This window comes from Protobothrops mucrosquamatus, unplaced genomic scaffold (genome assembly GCF_001527695.2).
Source record: "Protobothrops mucrosquamatus isolate PMUCROS unplaced genomic scaffold, P.Mucros_1.0 scaffold125, whole genome shotgun sequence".
Classification (NCBI taxonomy): Eukaryota; Metazoa; Chordata; class Lepidosauria; order Squamata; family Viperidae; genus Protobothrops; species Protobothrops mucrosquamatus.
Genome location: NW_015386492.1, coordinates 710,477 through 730,412, shown reverse-complemented (window position 1 = coordinate 730,412; position 19,936 = coordinate 710,477). Strand labels below are relative to the sequence as shown.

The 19,936-nt window shown below is 38.1% G+C and overlaps 2 protein-coding genes across 2 annotated transcripts; one reads left to right on the top strand and one right to left on the bottom strand.

The window, feature by feature from the left end:
- Positions 1-4,059: 4,059 nt before the first annotated feature.
- Positions 4,060-7,131, bottom strand: PTRHD1 (peptidyl-tRNA hydrolase domain containing 1). Its single transcript, XM_015812992.1, has 2 exons — positions 6,878-7,131; positions 4,060-5,084 (listed from the first exon to the last, which is right to left on the bottom strand). The coding sequence occupies exons 1-2, from the start codon at positions 7,076-7,078 to the stop codon at positions 4,914-4,916; spliced, it is 372 nt and encodes a 123-aa protein (XP_015668478.1). The 5' UTR covers positions 7,079-7,131; the 3' UTR covers positions 4,060-4,913.
- A 1,353-nt stretch (positions 7,132-8,484) lies between these two features.
- CENPO (centromere protein O) lies at positions 8,485-19,471 on the top strand. The gene is made up of 7 exons (XM_015812991.1): positions 8,485-8,515; positions 9,225-9,394; positions 10,391-10,517; positions 11,570-11,829; positions 15,980-16,148; positions 17,501-17,705; positions 18,903-19,471. Exons 1-6 carry the CDS (start codon positions 8,485-8,487, stop codon positions 17,692-17,694), a joined length of 951 nt encoding a protein of 316 aa, XP_015668477.1. The 3' UTR covers positions 17,695-17,705; positions 18,903-19,471.
- The last annotated feature ends 465 nt before the right edge of the window (positions 19,472-19,936 follow it).

The following is a 19,936-nucleotide window of genomic DNA, read 5'->3' as shown; positions in this document are numbered from 1 at the left end:
TAGTTCTGGCCACTATTGTAGATTTTTTTTTTTAAAATAGTGATCCAAATTGAGCAGTCAGCACTTGTTTTTGATTCTGTTTAACAGCCAAGATAGCATAAAACTATTTAAAATAATACGGATTATGATTTATAATAAAAAGGCGCTTCTCTGTGGAATGGGAGACAAGTTAATACTTTTCTCCCCTCAGGCCTTTTAATGTAAATAGCTCAGACTTCTTGTATAAATTGGTTTCTTTCTCTTTTTAGTTTGGGGATTGCTCTTAAATAGCATTGCTTTTGGAAGGGGTGGGCGATTTCTTTCTTTTCTCTCTTTCTGAAATTTTGTTGATGTGTGAAAATAAAACTGTGTAGCTTTTGTTAAATGAATTTGCAAGAGTTTAAAACACAAAGAGACAAACCTAATGGCTGATGTTGCATTATTGCTTAGAAAAGAAGGTATGGAGTTATATTTTTAACAGTCTGGAAGAGACACAAGATCATGAGAGGAAGGGGCTGATAATAAAAGAGAGTTTGCTCAGCAGGTGACTAACAATAATTCAAGGCACCTCTAAGATGCAGAGATCTGCCCTAGATGGTGGCATTCTAAAGTTCAGATTTTCTCTTAGTTGTATCCATGTGGATTTAAAAAAATAAAAACTAGGAGAGTGTTCACTGCTCAGACCTGAACTAAATACCAAAATCCAACATGCTCTCTTGCCACTCTAATCATGCAAGGGTTTGGTTTTACAGAAATCAACCAGCATCAATGAAATATCAAGAAAGGATTAATATATATATATATAATCTACTGAACATGCCTCAATACTGTAGCACTGTACAGCACCTAGCCAAATCTTGACTGATCTTTAAAACGTCAAGCAAGATTAGGTCTAGTTAGTACTTGGATAGAATATCAAGAAATTGAAAGATTGAAAAAAAATCTCAAAATCAATCCTTGGTTGTATAAATAGGGGCATAGAATCAAAATCTACTTTATAAAACCTTAGTAAGACCACACCTGGAATAGTGCATCCAGTTTTGGTCATTACATTACATTACAGAAAAGATGTTGAGACTTTGGAAATAGTGCAGAGAAGAGCAGCTAAGATGATTAAAAGACTGAAGACATACGAAGAACAGTTGCAGGAATTAGGTATGGCTAGTCTAGAGAAAAGAAGGACTAGGAGTGACATGATAGCAGCATTCCAGTGTTTGAGGGGCTGCCACAAAGAAGAGGGGGTCAACTTATTTTCCAAAGCACCTGAAGGCAAGATAAGAAACAATGGATGGAAACTAATCAAGAAGAGAAGCAACCTAGAACTAAGGAGAAACATTCTAATAGTGAGAACAATTAACCAGTGGAACAGGTTGTCTTCAGAAGTTGTGGGTGCTTCATCACTGAAGGTTTTTAAGAAGAAACTGGACAGCCACTTGTCTGAAATGGTATAGGACCTCTGCTTGAGCAGGGGGTTGGACTAGAAGACCTCCAAGGACCCTTCCAGCTCTATTCTGATTGATTAAACATAAGTGTATACTTGTAACTGGGAGAACTCAAGCTTATTTTATTTTATTAAATTTATATACCGACCATGTTACAGTTATGCAAATTGAAAGAGAGAACTTTTTTTTAGTAAACTTCCATATATCCCAACTGGGAGAGGCTAATAACTAGCTGGGTTTTTCTGATCTATTCTTTAGGAATTATGGTTCCAACCATGCCAATTTAACAGAATAACAGTTAGAAGGGACCTTGGAAGTCTTCTAATCCAACCCTCCACTCAAGCAGGAGACCATATACCATTTCAGACAAATGGCTGTCCAGTTTCTTTTTACAGGGGTCCAGTGATGGAGCACTCACAACTTCTGAAGGCAAGCTGTTCCAGTGGTTAATTGTTCTGTCAGGAAACTTCTTGGTTCTAGATTGCTTCTCTCCTTGATTAGTTTCCAAACATTGCTATCATGTCATCCCTTATCCTTTTCACTAAACTAGACATACCCAATTCCTGCCATCGTTATTCATATCTTTTAGTCTCCAGCCCTCTAATCCTCTTTGTTGCTCTTTTCTGCACTCTTTTGGGAGCCTCAACATCTTTTTTATATCGTAACCAAAATTGGATGCAGCATTCCAAGGCCTTATATAGCAGTACTAACACTTCACGTGATTTAATTCTATCCCTGTTAAAGCAGCCTAGGGCTGCATCGGCTTTTTTGGCTGCTGCCACACACACACAAAATTTCATTTTGTTAGATAGAACTGTGTTCAAGGCTGTCGAGATCCATCTGGATCTTGAGCCTGTCTTCTGGGTGTTGTCTATTCTTGCCAACTTGCTGTCATTTGCAAATTTGATGATTCCTCTTTTATTCTCTCATCTAAATCATTTATGAAGATATTGAAGAGTACTGAGCTTAAGACAGAAATTTGGGGTACCCTATTGCTTACTTCCCTCCATGTACATAAAATTTCATTAAAGACTTCACTTTTGAGTGGAGTTTGTCAGCCAGTTATGAATTCATCTGGTGGTGATGCTGTCTATCCCACATTTTTCTAGCTTTCCAAGAAGTAGGTTGTGGTTTACTTTGTCAAATGCCTTATTGAAATCCAAGTATACTATGTCCACAGCCTTTCGCTGGTCCACTAATTTAATCACTTAGTCACAGCATGATCTGTTTTTGACAAACCCATGTTGGCTTCTGGTTACAATTTGACTTGCTTCTAGGTGTTCGCAGATCTGTTGCTTGATTATCTTTTCCAGGATCTTCCTAGGTATTGATGTCAGGCTGATTGGTCTGTAGTTTCTTGGATCAGGTTTTTCTTTTGAAGATGGGAACTACATCAGCTCTTTTCCAGTCCTCTGGTAGTTCCCCAGCGTTCCAGGATCTTTGAAAGACATAGTTCAATGGTTCCAAGATCATGTCTACCAGCTCCTTCAGAACTCTGGAATGTAATCCATCGGCTCCTAATGACTTGAACTCATCTAAGTGGACAAATGTTCTTTTACTATTTTCTTACCTATTTTAATCTGAATTTCTAGTCTGTCCTTTACAGTTGTTTTTGGGAGGTTGGGCAATTATTTTCCTGTGAAGATAGATGCAAAGAATTAAGCAGCTTTCCTTTATCCCTGCTGCCCGCCACTTCCTTGCCATCTTCTCCCATAAGTGGATGGTTTCTTTTACTTCAACTTCAAAAAAGTTGAAACTTTTTTTTATTTAGATATTTGTTGCATCTTAGTTTATTCTGAGCCTTAGCTTTCCTGTTTTCATCTTTGCAGATTCAGGCTATATGCAGTTATTTCCTTAGTTATGTGTCCCTCTTTTCATTTTTTATTTTTGTCTTTCAGTGTATCAGAGTTGTTTGTGCAACTGTGCTGGTTTCTTCTTTCAGTGGTATTGTGCTTTTATGATGCTTTTATGTGCTTTTATCATGACATTTTTTGGTTTCCCAAGCTTTTTGAGTTGTTTTTCCCTTTAAAATTTTTATCCATGGAATTCTTCCCAAACTCTTAAGTTTGTTGAAATCAGTTCTTTTAAAGTCTAAGACACTGTTTTGCTTATGTCTGCATTATGTTGAATTCTAATACGATATGGTCACTCTCCTCCAACGTTCCTGCAACTTTAACCCCCTCTATCATTTCTTTTCTGTTAGTAAGAATTACGGTAGGTCCTGTATGGCTGACCTTCTAGTTCCATTTATCTTTTAGATGACAAAGTTGTCACCTAGGTTGGTCAAGAATCTATTCGATCTCCCACTTAATGCAGAGTTTGTCTCCCAACTGATGTCAGGGTAGTTAAAGTTTACCATTTTTACTGTTTCCTACATTTGTTAAATGTTCAGCAAAAAGTTCATCTATTTTTTTTCTTCTGGGTTGTGTGGCCTGTAATATACACCTGTGACATTGTCATTCTTTTTTCTTTTTATATTCACCCACGTGCATTCTAGGAGGCTTTCATCCTTGGTTTTATGCATTTCCGTAAAGATGTAGCGATCTCTTACATATAACGTAATTCCATCTCCTCTTTTGGAGGTATATATTGGCTCTTCTATTGTCATTCACAGTATCACAGAATTGGAAACTACGCATTATCACTTCACTTAGTTTAATTCATCCAAGTTTACACATATCTAATTAACAGTTTTTCAGCTGTTAATTAGCCAATCCCGGCTATGAAAGCAGCCCCAAACCATAAAGCCCCAAACCATAAATAAAGCCATAATCTTTTTCAGCAGGAGGCTAATAAAATATTTCAACACAGAACGTGATTTCAATATAGAAATATGGAATTTTTACAGTGCATTATTCAATACATCCACTTGGGATATACAGTATAAAATCAAAATAACTATCTTAAATGAATTACATGCTATTAAAGTTTTTGCAGAAATATTTTTCTGCTTTAAAGTACATAGGACTAGTGTTAAGAGGCCTCATCTTCTTTATTCATGAATTTTATGTTTTTATTGAGATTTTGTCAAAAGCTTTCTAAAAGCTCAGAAGGGTTCTTTCTGCATCTATGAACTACCACTATAGTAGTATTAGTGCAGATAAAAGAAATTAGAATATTTTGCTACCCAAAATATTTCCTAATGTAAATCTGAATAAGCAATCAAATCCTGATTATTAAATTTATATGCCGCTCATCTCATCAATAAAGCAATTCTGGGCGATTTAATATCCTGAATCCCCTCTTCAATAATATTAAGGCACCCAAAGTTTCCTCTTAAATTGAGAAAGCTGTGTGTTAGGCCGTACCATGAGATGCCTTGCCTCCTAATGATATGAATCCATTATTTTTTAGTATCTTTATGAAATGCTCTGATTGAAGTAAATTCTTGCATCTCACAATGCTCCTATTATATTGCAAAGGGAGACTGAAAAAAACCAAGTGAAATATACTTTTATCTGGTCAACTGTTCATGGCTAGAGAGAAAAAGGATCATTTCAAGAGTTTGAAATTCTTTAGATGATGATGTACATGCTCCTTCAGGTAGGGACGGAGGGCAATGCAAGTAGCTATGTTTTCTGGTTGTTCTATCCAGACTTTATGATCAATGCCATTCTGTTGCAGTCTGTCTGCTAATGTGCTCAAGGCACACTCATCTGGAGCCTAAGAAACAAAGGAAAACAATCTCAGTGCAATATAGAATCAAAGATTGCTATAGCATTCATTGGTAACCTCTGTCTTGCTAAAGCTACAATGACTAGCAACTCCAAGAATTATCTGCTTAACTGAAAACAGCAAAAAGCATCAGTTGTACTTTAGGTGGTAAACTGTAACAAACTGCTGTTTTGAAGATAATCAGAGATGGCAATAACCACAATTCTAAATGCACTTACAACAAAGACCCAGTCCATACAAATGCACTGAATTTTATGCCGTAATATTGTGCTGTGGATGCATAGAGATGTGCTGTGATGCATAGAGATGTGCTGTAATTGGGAAGAAATTACAGATGTCACTGCATCTTAATGCCTTAGAAACTGGTAAGTGTTTTATACGCACACGCACACACACCCATCCCTCAGGAGCTCTTGAAGCAGAATATGCATTAAAAATAGCATCACACAGATTTTATCTGTCCATTCCTTTCCTCCATCATTTGGATACAATCAATGCTACAATGCAAAGGCTTTGGATCCAAAATGTCCAGTCCAATCTCCTGTATGCAGCTTTGCTGATTAGAACCCCCTAATTCGCAAAGTAATTTTTTTTTTTACAGAAAATAGGAAAATCTGTTGAATTCCAAACCTAGCTGTTAGATTCCAGAACGTCATGGCCAGAAATCTTATTCAAAATCTAAGGGACTGGTTTGGACAAAACTCAGCAGCACTTTTTCATGCGGCTGCTGATCAAAACAGGATCGCCAGCGTCCGATAACGGATATGGCACAAGAAGAAGAAGAAATCTTATGTATTTATTCAATAATCAGATATCATTTCCATTTATGCTCTTGCTACTCCTGTTTATGGTTAAAAGTCCATTCTAGAAAAACAGTTCAATGGTTTGACTAGGCAGAAACCCTTTAGAGCAGTGGTTCTCAACCTGTGGGTCGGGACCCCATTTGGGGTCGATCGACCATTTCATGGGGGTCGCCAAGCAAGCCTGTCCGCCATTTTTGTCTGCCATTTTTTTTCCCTTTTCCGGCGGGTGCCTTACCTCCCTTGGGCTGGGCCAGCTGGTGGTTGGCCGCTTGCCAGCTATGCCTCGGCCGGCACAGGGGGTGGAACCACGCATGCGCGGCGCTCCCGGGCAGGGAAAGTCCTCGACTTACGACTGGTTGGGTAGTCCTCGACTTACGACCGGTTTAGTCCTCAACTTACGACCGGTTTAGTCCTCGACTTACGACCGGTTGGGGTCACGGCATTAAAAAGGTTGAGAACCACTGCTTTAGAGTACAGTAATCGCTCTCCAAAGGAGCAGCACCCGTTTACGCCTGCTAAAACAGAAACAATCGGCCTCATGGCACTTTCAAGACTAACGTAGGCCCTTCCCTTCCCAACCAGCTGAAAAAGGGAAAAAGCAATAGCAAATATAAGGAAGATCAGTTTGGCGAAAACTTAAAGCTTGCAGAAATCAGGATCACGCATGGGAAACCTATTAAATCAGTGTTTCTCAACCTTGACAATTTTAAGGCACGTGGACTTCAACTCCCAGAATTCCACAGCCAGCATTGCTGGCTGTGGAATTCTGGGAGTTGAAGTCCACGTGCCTTAAAATTGTCAAGGTTGAGAAACACTGTATTAAATACTGGTTTTCAGATTCACAGGTTAATGCAGCCACGTAATACACCACCATCGATACCACCCGTTTTGCAGGGCTGGTCTGGGAAATTTCTGGGAGTTGAAGTCCACCCATCTTCAACTTGCCAAGGCTGAGAAACACCGTTAGGCAATGCTCACCTCCAGCACCACGGTCCTCATGCTGCCATCCTGGGCTAGATAAGCCGCGGTGTCTGGATGCTCGTAGTACGCGTGGACCACGGCCAAGGCCGCGTGGCAAGCCTGAGCCACCGAGGCCCCCAACGGCCACGAGAAAGGCTCGCGCAACAAGTCGCCCCTCAGCACCACGTATTGCACTAAAGAGCGCGCCGCCACCGCCATCCTCAAGCCGGAAATGAGGCGATTCCTAAAGGAACTCTGGGAAAAAGAGAAATGAAGGGAGGCGCCCGTTTCCGTACAAGAGAATAAGTTAAGGAGTGGGGTTAGCCATCTTGCTGTACGGCGTCAGCTGAGGTAGAGGGCCTAAGGCAGGGGCTCTTTTATGACTCGTGGACTTCAAGTCCCAGAATTCCTGAGCCAGCCAGGAGAGGTTTTCAAGCTGAGCCATGCTGGCTCAGGAATTCTGGGAGTTGAAGTCCACGAGTCATAAAAGAGCCCAGGTTGCCTACCCCTGGCCCTAAGGGGTAGACTCACTCGCGAGTCATTTCGGGAAGAAGGCAAAGTCTCGCCCCGGTGTCCGGATGACGCGCTTCGGAGGGCGGTGTGTCGTTGCTGGGCGGGAGTTTTGAACCCAACCATCGGTCAATTGTTGAAGCGACCGTAGTGAGTTTTTAGCAGGCCGCCCAGGCAAGTCGTGAAGCTGGCTGCGTCTACACAGCGATTGAGCCACTCGAGTCTAAGGACCGCTGCCGTTGCCCTCGGGAGCCCCCCGAGTCCCCTTTCCTCCTGATTTGGGGCTCCGGCCTGCCTCCCGAATTGCTCACCCGTAAGGGAGAGGCAGAGCCCGGGGTGGCCAATCCGGTCGTCTCAGCAGCTTGGAAAGGAGACATAGAAACAAAAAGCGAAGCGGTGGTGGGAATAGCATACGTTCATTCGCCACAACCGTTCCGAAAAATAATTTCCAGGCTCCCCTGGTTTCGGAGGTCGCTGTTCTTTCGCAATTCTTAAAAGAGAGCCGCGGGGTCCTCTGCCTGCTCAAACTAGGAATTTAAACGAGTATAATATAATGAGAAACAGCCAGACAGGCTTCCGAAGGTGTTGACTTCTGTAATGGCGGTTATTCTCAACCATTAATTCTTCTGGCTAAGGATGGTGGGGATTATAAGGGCAGTACATTAGGATGGCAGTGGGGAAATTGACTTATGTGGTTATATTAGGGCAGGGGTAGGCAACCTTGGCTCTTTTATGACTCGTGGACTTCAACTCCCAGAATTCCTGAGCCAGCTATGCTGGCTCAGGAATTCTGGGAGTTGAAGTCCACGAGTCATAAAAGAGCCAAGGTTGCCTACCCCTGTAGTAGGGGGTTGATGCTTAAAAAAAGACTACCGGTAGGTACCTACTGAGTAAAGAAGCTGTTTAAACCATGGATTATTTTTTTTTTCTGAAAATGATTAATTCTATTCCAGAATTTAACTTTTCAAACACCGACATTCATTAAGCCATTCTTTCTGTGTTAAAATTCTGCAGGAAGCTGAGGAAATTGCTCCCCCTTTTAGAACCAGAGAAGAAAATCTTGTGGGATTATTATTTTTGGCTTTTTTTTTTTTTAAAGGAATTGAAAGTAAAAAATGGACAAAATTGCCATTTCCTCTACAAATGGTAAGTTAACAGGCAGTAATGTGCAGGTAACTACTCTGTTCTATTTTAAAGGAAGTAAAATGGACCCTCGTATAGTATTCACTGGCTTTTTGTACAGAGTGCTGGTTATCAGAATGGAAAATCTAGCTAATGCTGTAGTTTGGTAATTAATACTGAACAATTAGAAAGCAGTTCTCTAATTATAATTAGGTCTTAAGTTAATGTACTGCCTATCTAATGTCTATAATTAGAACAAAAAGCATGTGGACAAACAAGACAAACAAGTTCGATAATTTGATGTACTTTATGAAAGATATTTTTATGAAATATTCATCTGCTTACTGCTTTGAATTATGCACTTTAGAAGTTTTCAGAAAATCTGTACAAATATTAATATTTTGATAATAGTGTATAGTATGTATATATATAAATTATATAATTACATATACATAATTATGTATAATATATATGATAGGGAATGAACTCCATAAAGGCAGTTAAATAAATCTTATAAAAACTTTATGAGAAGAGGATAATTTTTGCCTGCTAGATTTCTGATCACAAGTTTGTTTATTCAATTTCTATAGCCACTCATCTCAGTCAATGACTCTAAGCCAAATAAACTAAGCCAGTTTATTTATGACTCTAAGCCACACACTTCAGTTTGTGAAGATAATTGGGTATGATTTTTATATTAAAATTTTGTTTTCTTTGCATATATTTTTTGCAGGTACATTATCTCATTTGGAAATGTTGGAGGATTCTGCCCGCAACGTAACACTGAAGCAAGGGGGAATAAAGGAGCATGAGGAGAAGATATTAAAGATGAAAATGAAGATCCTGGAGCTGAGATGTCAAAGAGATGAGTTAAAAACCAAACTAAATGTTTGTCGATCACAGGTGAGTGTGCAGTATGTGTTGACATAAAGACAACATAGGCTGATTTCTTGTTTAGGGGCTGGCAGAATGTAAATCATGAAGCTGGGTTACTAAACAAAGTTTTGCCTGAAAGGATAAACCTATACTATATAACTTGAACTTTAACAGAAGTCAAAACAGCTTTTAAATTATCTACAGTAAACCTCCAAGGAAAATGAGCATATATTAAACAATTTTCTAAATATTTCTAGTCTGATAATTCAGTTATATTAATTCACTTCTGTAAAAGAGGTGGGTGTAGGTATTGCTTGTATAAATGCATTGTTTCTTGTTTCTGACTTGCAATTTTTATATTGTGTTAATGTATCCTTATCTATCAGTAATTGTATTTTGCTTAATTAATTATATTTCTCATTTTTCATAGTACATTGAACCATAAATAAACCATGTGGTCTGGGTTGTGTAGCACACTAGGCAAAAATTGGGTTATCTAGTAATTGAATCAGTGTGTCATAATGTGTAGACTTTTTGCTATATTATCTAAATTCATTGCCTGTTAATCCATAATATATTTGTTGCTATTAAATTTTATTGCCATTGCTGGATATCTCCTTGTAGTTATAATTAAAAATGTTCCCTTGTGATAAATCCGGGGAAATCAGATAATGCAAACAGCTTCTAGTTTTAAGTTGTCCAATGGTTACATTAATCAGACAAAATGGAAATTACACTGGGACTCTCCTTTTTTAGACCAGGAAAACATGTCTCGTCCTATTGAGCACTGAATTACAATTAATTTACTTGTATAATTGTCTTGTGGTATATGAATTTGTATTTGGCTTGGGAAAAACTGTACAGAACATTTTTTACCTGCACATGTCAAATATTGAAAAGAACGTGGCTCCTTAAGAACATTTTCCTTAACAACCTCCTTTTAGTAGAAGTGATGGAGTTTCTGGGCAATATAGACCTAACAAGTTGTAATCATTGAGTTGTAACTCTCCTGTTCTTTTGTAGTTCACTCTAGGCAAAGATGCTATGAAAAACAGTTTGCAAGTTTCTAAGGCTACAACAACAAGCCAACAGGCGTTAGAGTGGAAGATAGAGAATGCCAAGGGTCTGCTAGAACTTTTTCATCTGACAGGTACCCTTGTCACATATTGATAAGATTCTGTTCTTAGGCTAATCAGTTGCCTGGCAATATGGTTTATCTTAGCCATTTCTCCTCTCTGCTTTAGTTTAGAACTTATAAGGCTAAGGTCCTAGGTCAGGGGTTCCCAACCAGGGGTGTGAGACGATATTCCAGAGGGTGTGAAAACTTGGGTTTTCAAAATTATATGTATATGCATAATTTGTTGTCGTTATTTTGAACTTTTGTAAGGGGTGCAAGAATATATCAGAAGTGTTCTAGGGGTGCGGGGTATAGAAAAGGTTTTGAACCACTGTCCTGGGTTACTCTATCTTTGCCCAAAATATATCTGACTAATTTTGTGCAATATACTTTTCAATAAACAGAGCTTTATACCAAATCTTTTGGACTGGGACAACAAAGAGATGAGTAAGGGCTGGAATTTTGGGTAGGCAAGAAGTAATGAGAGAGCCAGTTTAATGTAATGATTCAAAGCACCAGGCTAGAAACCAGGAGATTGTGAGTTTGGTGCCTGCCTTAGGCACAAAGCCAGTTGGCTGTCTTTGGACCAGCTATTCTGTCTTAGCTCTAGGATTTAGCTGTATACAATTGTAAATCACTTCCAAAACTACTGCCATGAAAACTGCTTGGACCTGTCCATGTAGTCACTAAGACTGACTTGAAGGTGCACGTACACACAATAAGCAGGCATTCTGAGAATTTTATAAATAATCATTTGTTAAGGAACAAATGTATAGGAGCAGATGGCAATATCTAATTGATTTTACATTGAAGCTTACCAATGAGATCGGGTTAGAATTTGAATGAGAAACTCCCAAGGACTCTTAGGATTGTAGACTAGGTTAGGAAGTTGACAATCATTCTAAAGAACACAGTGGCAAACCACTTGTATAACATTGTTAAGAAAACTGCATGTTTACAGTATGTTGTCGCCAGGAATCATGCTGAACTTGAATGGGGTTTTTACATTTTATTTAGCAGCAGACAGATATAGTACTTTATCAAGCCAGCTTTGAAATTCTGATCTTAAATGCATTTTTTTCTAGGCCTAAGTGCAAAATTGACAGAGCATGGAGTCTCCTTTTACATCAGCACTGCCTTTGAAGGAACTTATCTAGATTCCTATTATTTAGACATCCTTATACAGAAGCCACTCCAGATTCAACACCATACAATCCCAGCTTTCATACCTCTGGAGCAAATAGCTCATGAGCATTTGCAGAAAGACATTAAGTGCTTCCTGTCTGTACTCTCAGATCATCTGAACGCTTATGCTAGAAGGAAATTCCAGGTAGATCAATTACAGGTAAGGGGGGAAATGGTGTCCTGGACATGTATAAAACAAGGAACATTTTGCTAATAGCCTTATTTTATCTTTTCTCAAAAGAAGTTTCATGCAGGGTGCTGTGAACTGGGTGTAGCTAACATAGTCTTGGAGTTATTCTGCCATGTGATTATGGCTGCCTCACTTTTAATCATCAGATAGTAATAACCATATTTTAAACTGGACAAGGGCAGAAGGCCCAAGCAAATAAGCTGGATTAATTTGAACCAATGATTTAAATCACTGAAATAAGGATTCTTAGCAAATCATATTTATGAATTATGAATTTAGAATCTTGAACAATTATAATTTTGCTCTGTCATTTAAAACTAACAAATCAGTAGCATAAATAAATATTCATTTTCTGTTGGATTCATTTAATGGACCTTACTATAATAACCTAAAATAAAATTTAAATTGAAAAAAAAATAATATAAAAATTAATAAAATAATTTAAATTGTAAATTTAATATGGCCTATCTACTGTAAATAGCTGTATCAAGTATACTGTAACACAGATAAAAGGCTTTTAGTTATTTCTGGTGTCAAATTTATTTTTCCCTTGGTGTATCTTGGTTTTCAGTTATATACAGGGAAAGACAAATCTGTTTAATCTTATTTTTGTACCTATAGTCTATTGTTCCAGTTCTACGTCAATTTGCACTTTTACAAAATAGTGCCTTTTTCTTTGCATTTCTTCTGATGAAAGCAACATATAGGTAGTCCTCGCCTTATGAACACAACTGAGCCCAAAATTTCCATTGCTAAGCAAGATAGTTGTTAAGTGAGTTTTATCTCTTTTAAAAATCTTTCTTGCCATAGTTGTTAAGTGAACCACTGCATTTGTTTAGTTGTTAACATAGTGGTTAACTGACTCTGGCCTCCTCATTGACTTTGCTTGTCAGACAGGTCATCACATGGCCCCAGGACACTGCAACCATCATAAATATATGCCAGTTGCCAAGTATCCAAATTTTGATCACGTTGACCATGGGGATGCTGCAATGGTCATAAATGAAAAACTCGTGTCACTTTTTTCAGTGCCTTTGTAATTTTGAACGGTCATTAAACAAATGATTGTAAGTCGAGAACTACTAGTATTTTGAAGCAGATGCCTTTTTGCAAGTATAGAATTGTTTTTCATCAATATATAGTTCTGTATATACTTCTATATATCCATTTTGTGTTAATTTTGATCAGAAAACTGGTTTGCTATTTGTTATTGATATGAACATTGAGCAGTAACTAAGCTGGGAAGCTAAGAATTCATTCATTCATACCTTCAGTTTTTAAAGCTACTAGCCTCTAATGATGATGAGAGGCTTACATAGGGTTAAAATATCAAAATACAAATTAACATATCAATAAAAACATTGCACTGGGGACAATTAACTCCCAAGTATATACTTGCATACAGGTTCATGCAATAGTCTGGTCCAGTGCCTATAAAAAAGCAGTCTTTAGGGCACTATGAAAGACTGCCAGCATCCTGATTCTAACTACTTGCTCTAAGAAACATCTTTGCACTTGACATGGCCGACTACAACTACTGCTACATCTGGTCCCCAATATTTAAAATATAGTGCATTGACCTTGTACAGACCTTTTGAAAATCGTACTGTCATGGGTTCTCCATTTCTGGAGATTTTCAAGAAAAGACCGGACAGCCATTTGTCTGGAATGATATAAGTTCTCCTGCCTTGGGCAAGCGATTGGACTAGAAGACATCCAAGGTCCCTTCCAGCCCTATCATTCTACGTATGCTTTTTGTAAATTTTTGAGGTGTAGTATGTAAACTGGCCACTGGGTGGACTTCAGCATAGCAGTATCTTTAGACCAGGGGTAGGCAACCTTGGCTCTTTTATGACTCCTGGACTGATTGAAGTAAATGGCTGGCTTAGGAATTCTGGGAGTTGAAGTCCACGAGTCATAAAAGAGCCAAGGTTGTGCCTTCTTTCACAATTAGGCCAAAAGATGAAAAGTGAACATTCTTCTGACGCTTCAGGTGTTTCTGTTTGTATTTCAAATTACACGTTAAAGTAAAGATGACAGTCAAGGGAAAGCAAATCATACATGAAATACAGTAAACATAAAAATGCAGTAATGTAGCAAGATGCAGTGAAAATAATGCTTGTATTTTGAGAAATATTTTGCTAAAAACTACATTCTAGTTTAAAAAAAAAAGACTGCCTGGAGCAAGAGATCTGCTAGATGCGCATTTCTGACTACACTGGGAACTGAGGTGGCTAGTATAGAAACGAGAATAGCAAAGCCAACGATTGAGCAGGTTTTGAGAAGAAATGGGGAAAATGAAAATCTAGAAATGACACAAAAACCAAAATGGGAAACCCCTCACAAGGCAAAAAAATTCAGGAGACCTGCAGTGCAGACTTCAGGAAGGTTTGCAAATGTTGCTTCCTGATGAAAACTTAAGAAAGTGACAGAGAAGTAACAAGAGTACAAACGTATACCTAATCCTGGCCTGCTGGTTTTGGTACAATGGAAACTTCTCCCGAAGGATGATATAGAGAGAAAGAGGAAGGGAGATTTTTGTTCAAATGACCAGCAGTATGAGAACTTCTGGCAGAACTTGTTCTGATAAAAGAGAATATTTGTAGCTCAGGGTTGGATTGTGAGGTCCTTGGTGCTGTCCAAGCTTGGTGGTTTTCTTGCAGACATTTCATTACCAACCTAGCTAACATCAGTCAACATCTGCCGGGTAAACCACCAAGCTCAGAGAGCACCAAGAACCCCACAGAACTTGTTCTCATTATGCCAAATCGCAAGAGATTTAGTCTCTTTTCTAGAAAACTCATTGCATTGAATTTTTTGAAAAAATCCTTTTTAGTGTGACTTACAGCTTTTTCTTCTTCAAAGCCTAAGAAGATGAATAAAATAAAGTTGTGATTAGCAGAAACAGGTTGTCCAGGTGATTATCCTAAACAAAAGGCTGAATAAAAGTTTTGATTTGGCAACATTTGGATGCGATAGATTTTAATCTTACAATTATAGGGTTACAAGACATATAAGATTCATTCTGTTTCAAGTTCAACATCAGAAAAAAATAAAAAATACATGTACAGAAGTTATGCCTATATATGTACAGTAAACATATAACTCACCCCAAAGGTTTTCACATTTTTTCACCACAAACTTGTTTTTTAAAGAAAAAAATCCTCTTACTAAAAAAGGTGGGGCTTCTGAATGAGGGGCTGCAATCAGCCTTTTCACTGAACCTTAATAATCAAGGGGGGAAAGCAACTTAAGCTTTAGTTGTGTGGAGACTTTTTCTCTTCTCTCTCCCCACCTCACCTGGGTCCCTAGTGGAGAGCTTTCCATTAATTCCTGGCTACCTCTCCCAGTTCCCATACATACTTTACATTATTTCCATAATGATATTTGATGCATACAAAATCATTTTCCTCATTCCCACACCCACCCATATTGGTAACCACTATGTTGTTGTTGTTGTTAGTTGCGAAGTCGTGTCCCACCCATCGCGACCCCATAGACAACGTTCCTCCAGGCCTTCCTGTCCTCGGTAATCACTATAGCTTGCACCAATGCGCGATGTCTTTAGTTTTACAAAGAGTAGCGTATTGATATAGATATGCAGTAGAACCAAGTAAAAGTGGTTGCAGAAGTTTACATCCATCCTTTAGTTTGAAAAATTCCCTGGCTAGGTTTCAATAATGAAGGGGCTTCTCTGCCTTTATCAAATTGGAATAGAGGCTCTCCTTTTAATCCTCATTTTAACAAACTATCTGAGAGCTTCCTAACTAATATCAAAAAGAACAAATCAAAATCAAATAATAAAGGGCTGAAGAAGCACAAATCTTAAAAATATCCAATGTCTAAAATTGTAGTCAATTTCTTAAAAAAACTTCAAACCTTTAAAACCTTTAAAGCCTGGAATAGTTTAAAAAAAAAATTTAAAAAAAAATTCTGTAGTCACTTTGGATGTAAAATAATACAAAGATTTCAGAAAAATCTCCATTTCAGAAGGGCTTCACACACAACCCCCACCCCTCTTTGCTGGTAACTAAACTCTATGCTTTATCTGAGAGAGCACCTGGAAAACAGTCTCCAAAGATAATCTTAGATATGCTGTGCATTATTCTCTTCCTTGCAGGAACGTTTTGCCATTTTTCTTGAAGGATGCATGAAAGGAAATTCCTTGTACAATCGGTTGGCATTTAACTACCGTGTAACAGAAGATGGAAATTTTCCATTTACAACAAAGATCATATATGGAAATCACATAAATGCTCTCCCAACCAAGGTCACTGTTGTATGTAAAGGTAAGAAGTAATGGGTTGTATTTGATGATTGAACAGATTATTAAAGTGAAGAATCCTTTGAGCTCACCTCAGTTCTTGGTGATTTATAGGTACAAGCAGGTCAGAAGCAGTAGATAGTGGAAAATGCAGTAGCCTATTTGTTGGTTGACGAGAGCCGCTACAAGCCATGAGCCCTACATGGGATCCCACTCGCTTTCTGAGTGCAGTTCAAAGTGCTATATTTTTAAAAAATCTATAAACCCTCATACGGTTGGGGGATATTAAGATCACTCCTTTGTCATGGACAGATCCTCGACCCTGCAAGGAGGTGGGGCCTGTTCCATCAGCCCACACCAGGCAATCGATGGCGCCATTAGGGTTTCAGTGGGAATTGGAGGTTATTCCTGATGTTCTGACGTATGGTCTTGCTGAGATCTTGGTCATGGCTTGGAATAAGTGATGACTTGGATCGGACCAGATCACACATGTGTTGGCTCTATGGATCCTTTGGAGCTCTCCAGTTTACAGAGCAGCTCTGGGACTTGTGGCAATAAAAGCAGCAAAGAATATCATATCCACAGATAGCCAGCCAATGCCCCCATTTTGGATGACCAGGTGTGGTATGAGAATTATACTAGGTATCCCTTGGATAAAGTTGCTGGGTTTCACTCAGTTGGACTCTGGCTTGGGAAGTCTTATGGAGGTGCTTGAGGCACATCTTAGCCCAATTAACTAGGAAGAAGTTGAGCCAATCAGCAAAAGTCTACAGTCTTGCCTTACTCCTTTCTGTATTTCATAGGGTTTAGTCAATACCCCATTAACTATAATTTGTACCCTTTGTGAAGCATATATTGATTTCAACCATGTAATGAATTTTCCCCCAATATCCATATCTTCTAGAATTTTGAATATAAATGTTTGGTTCAGGTTGTCAAATGGTTTCTAAATATATTCTTTTAGAGTTCCCACTTATAAATAGATGTCTCTATATGTCTATCAGTTCAAAACTGCCAAGATAAATTCTTCTCCCAAATTCTTAAAAAATCAGTTTATTTTCAACAAATTTCATCCCTTAATTTCATACTTGATATCACAAGTAGAATTCCTTCTAATTTGCAACTTGTCCAGTCCTTTACAGTGGACGTGTACTTAATTCAAAAATTACAGAGGTATTAGAGGTTCCTATTAATGGGATACCCAATTAGAAGTATGCATTTTGTTTTAGTATATAACTTCTTCTCTACTGTGGGGATTCAAAGACCTCAATAGAAAAAAAAAAGTCAACTACCACACAAAAAGAATAGGACTGGAGAGAAATAAATGCAATATTTTCATACTGCAATTCCTTGTCCTCTTTTTTTTTTCCCCTTCAGATAAAGATGCACCAGTTTCTGTGGACGAGATGGCAGCAGCTCATTTGGCGTTGTTCTATGAGAAGCCTCTTCAAGATGTCTTTATTTCTATCACAGCCTCAGCTGAAAATCTGAATCAACCTATTGCAGCCGCATCATCTTCCTGTTCCATATCTGGTAGCAAAAGTGTTCCCTCTGAGGTTGCTGCATTATAAATTGCACTAAGGTAGGGAGATGAAGCGGGATCTCACAGTAACAGAGATTGTTCTACCCAGAAAACATATAGTATTGATGAAGAGTTGTTTATTTTAGTATAAAAATAAAATACTTTAGAATGCTGAAATGCTATTAGCAACCTGAGGGATGATAGTGCATGTTCCAGTAAAATTCTGGCAGATAATATCCTTTAGTTGAGTCTTTTTTTCAAGTAAGTACAAGATAGATTGGTCACATTTTCATTTTTAGTTTACATGTTATATTCTATGAAGTATTTACTATTTTCCTATGAAAGTGTAGCCCATTTCATTTTCCCGTGAAGGGGACTAGAAACTTGTCCTTGTGGCAGTATTTACATTGTAACTATGCTTTGCTTAGTTTTGATGTTGAAGTTCTGATTCTACAGACTTCAAGGGTAAGAAAGTAGTTTCTTGGTATATTTCATTAAATAATAGCATTAGCACTTAGACGTATATACCGCTTCACAGTGCTTTACAGCCCTCTCTAAGCGGTTTACATATTGCCCCTAACAACCTGGGTCCTCATTTTATTGACCTCAGAAGGATGGAAGGCTGAGTCAACCTTGAATGGGTCAGGATCAAATTCCAATGCTGCATTCTAACCACTGCACCACTACAGTTCTAATTTGCCTAGATTAGAATGATTAAATTATTTAGAAAAATTAATAAAAGTTATCTAACTTAGTTCAAATGTTTGTTGCATCTTTAATTGTGTAGTAGTCATTAGTTTTGTTTTGCAGGTTTTTCTCTGTCCCAAATTTGATGTAATCATTTTTTTAAAGTCAGGAATATAATCAAACATAATCATAGTTGAGGGGGGTCCTTGGTGCTCTCTGAACTTGGCTATTTTCTTGTAGACATTCCATTAACCAAACTAGCTAGCATTGATGATGCTACCTAGTTTGGCTAATAAAACATCTGCAAGAAGACCACCAAGCTCAGAGAGCACCAAGGGACCCCCCCTCCCATTTTAACCCTGAGCTACAAATATTCTCCTTTATTGATAATAAAAGTTTTTGTTTTTATGAATTTAGTCAAGATTTTTGCTTGTTTCCATATTGGCATAGGCTCCTTTGTATCTTAGGACTGAGTTGGTAAGCCAAAGTTTCTCTTTTCTCTTGATGAGTCAAGGCTGAGCTAAACATAACCAGGGTGAGAGGGCACTTACACTCTTCTTTTTCTTCCAGGCTACATCAAAAGAACAAAGAGCTGTTCCAAATTGATGGAGCAGAGACTCTGAAATAAGGCCAAGGACTGCAGGATAGCCAGTCTGCTTTGCATCCTGTCCTACCCAAGGCCCTTAGTAGCATGAATAAATTATTTAATTCTGCCACCTCATCTCACTTATGATGACTTTTGTTCTCTAGCATTGAACATCTCCTATTTTTAAAAATATTGTCTTACATTGTTTTAAAACTGTAGATATAATAGTATTCAAAGACTCATACCCTCCTCCTTTAGGCTTGTCCTGCTTCCATTACAACTCTCTTTACTTGATTCTGGCCAAGCTCTGCAAAGAGGCAGTATTTTCCACTGAAATGTCTAACTTGCCTATGTGAAATGAGAAATTATATATGGGATTATATAAATATCTGATTTAGTAGGATTATCTGTGTGGATTAAAATTTTGTATATCTGAAAACGCTGCAAGAAGATGAATTTGGTCCTCTGGCACATTTGTATCAGCCTTTCACTCAAAGCTCCCAAAATAGATTGCACAATACAGTAGTGAGGAAAGCTGTTCTCAGTCTTGGCTCTGATATCACATTTTCACAAATTAAATATAGATTAAATGGGGACATGATATGAAATTTCCTTTATATATTCTATATTTGTACATGTTTTATTATGCAATAAAACTTTAAAAAAAGAACTAATCTGTAGTAAATGTAAAAAACCAACTAATAATCAGGGGTTTATGGTTCTTAACGGGGCAGCCCTCCTTACCATGCAGCCCCTCCCCCACAAGCCTCCAAGTATAGCCTTTGCTGATTTGGGAGTTCATCATTAAGACACAAGTCCTCAGTGTTCAGCAATACAAAGTTTGCTCTTTTGTTTATGTGTGAATCAGACAAAAACGGTGCGTCAACAGACTAGTTATCCTCTCTTGACTTATTATAGTTAAAATATTCCAATAGCATAATGGCACTCAGACATCACTCTGAAATCAGAACTCATTTCTTCCAATAAGGTTATTTAGCATTCAACCCAAACATGCACA

Coding starts and splice junctions, on each gene's coding strand:
- CENPO (XM_015812991.1), top strand. CDS start 8,485: ATGGACAAAATTGCCATTTCCTCTACAAATG. Junction 9,395..10,390: donor TAAATGTTTGTCGATCACAG/GTGAGTGTGCAG, acceptor GTTCTTTTGTAG/TTCACTCTAGGCAAAGATGC. Junction 10,518..11,569: donor AGAACTTTTTCATCTGACAG/GTACCCTTGTCA, acceptor ATTTTTTTCTAG/GCCTAAGTGCAAAATTGACA.
- PTRHD1 (XM_015812992.1), bottom strand. CDS start 7,078: ATGGCGGTGGCGGCGCGCTCTTTAGTGCAATACGTGGTGCTGAGGGGC. Junction 5,085..6,877: donor TGAGGACCGTGGTGCTGGAG/GTGAGCATTGCC, acceptor TTTGTTTCTTAG/GCTCCAGATGAGTGTGCCTT.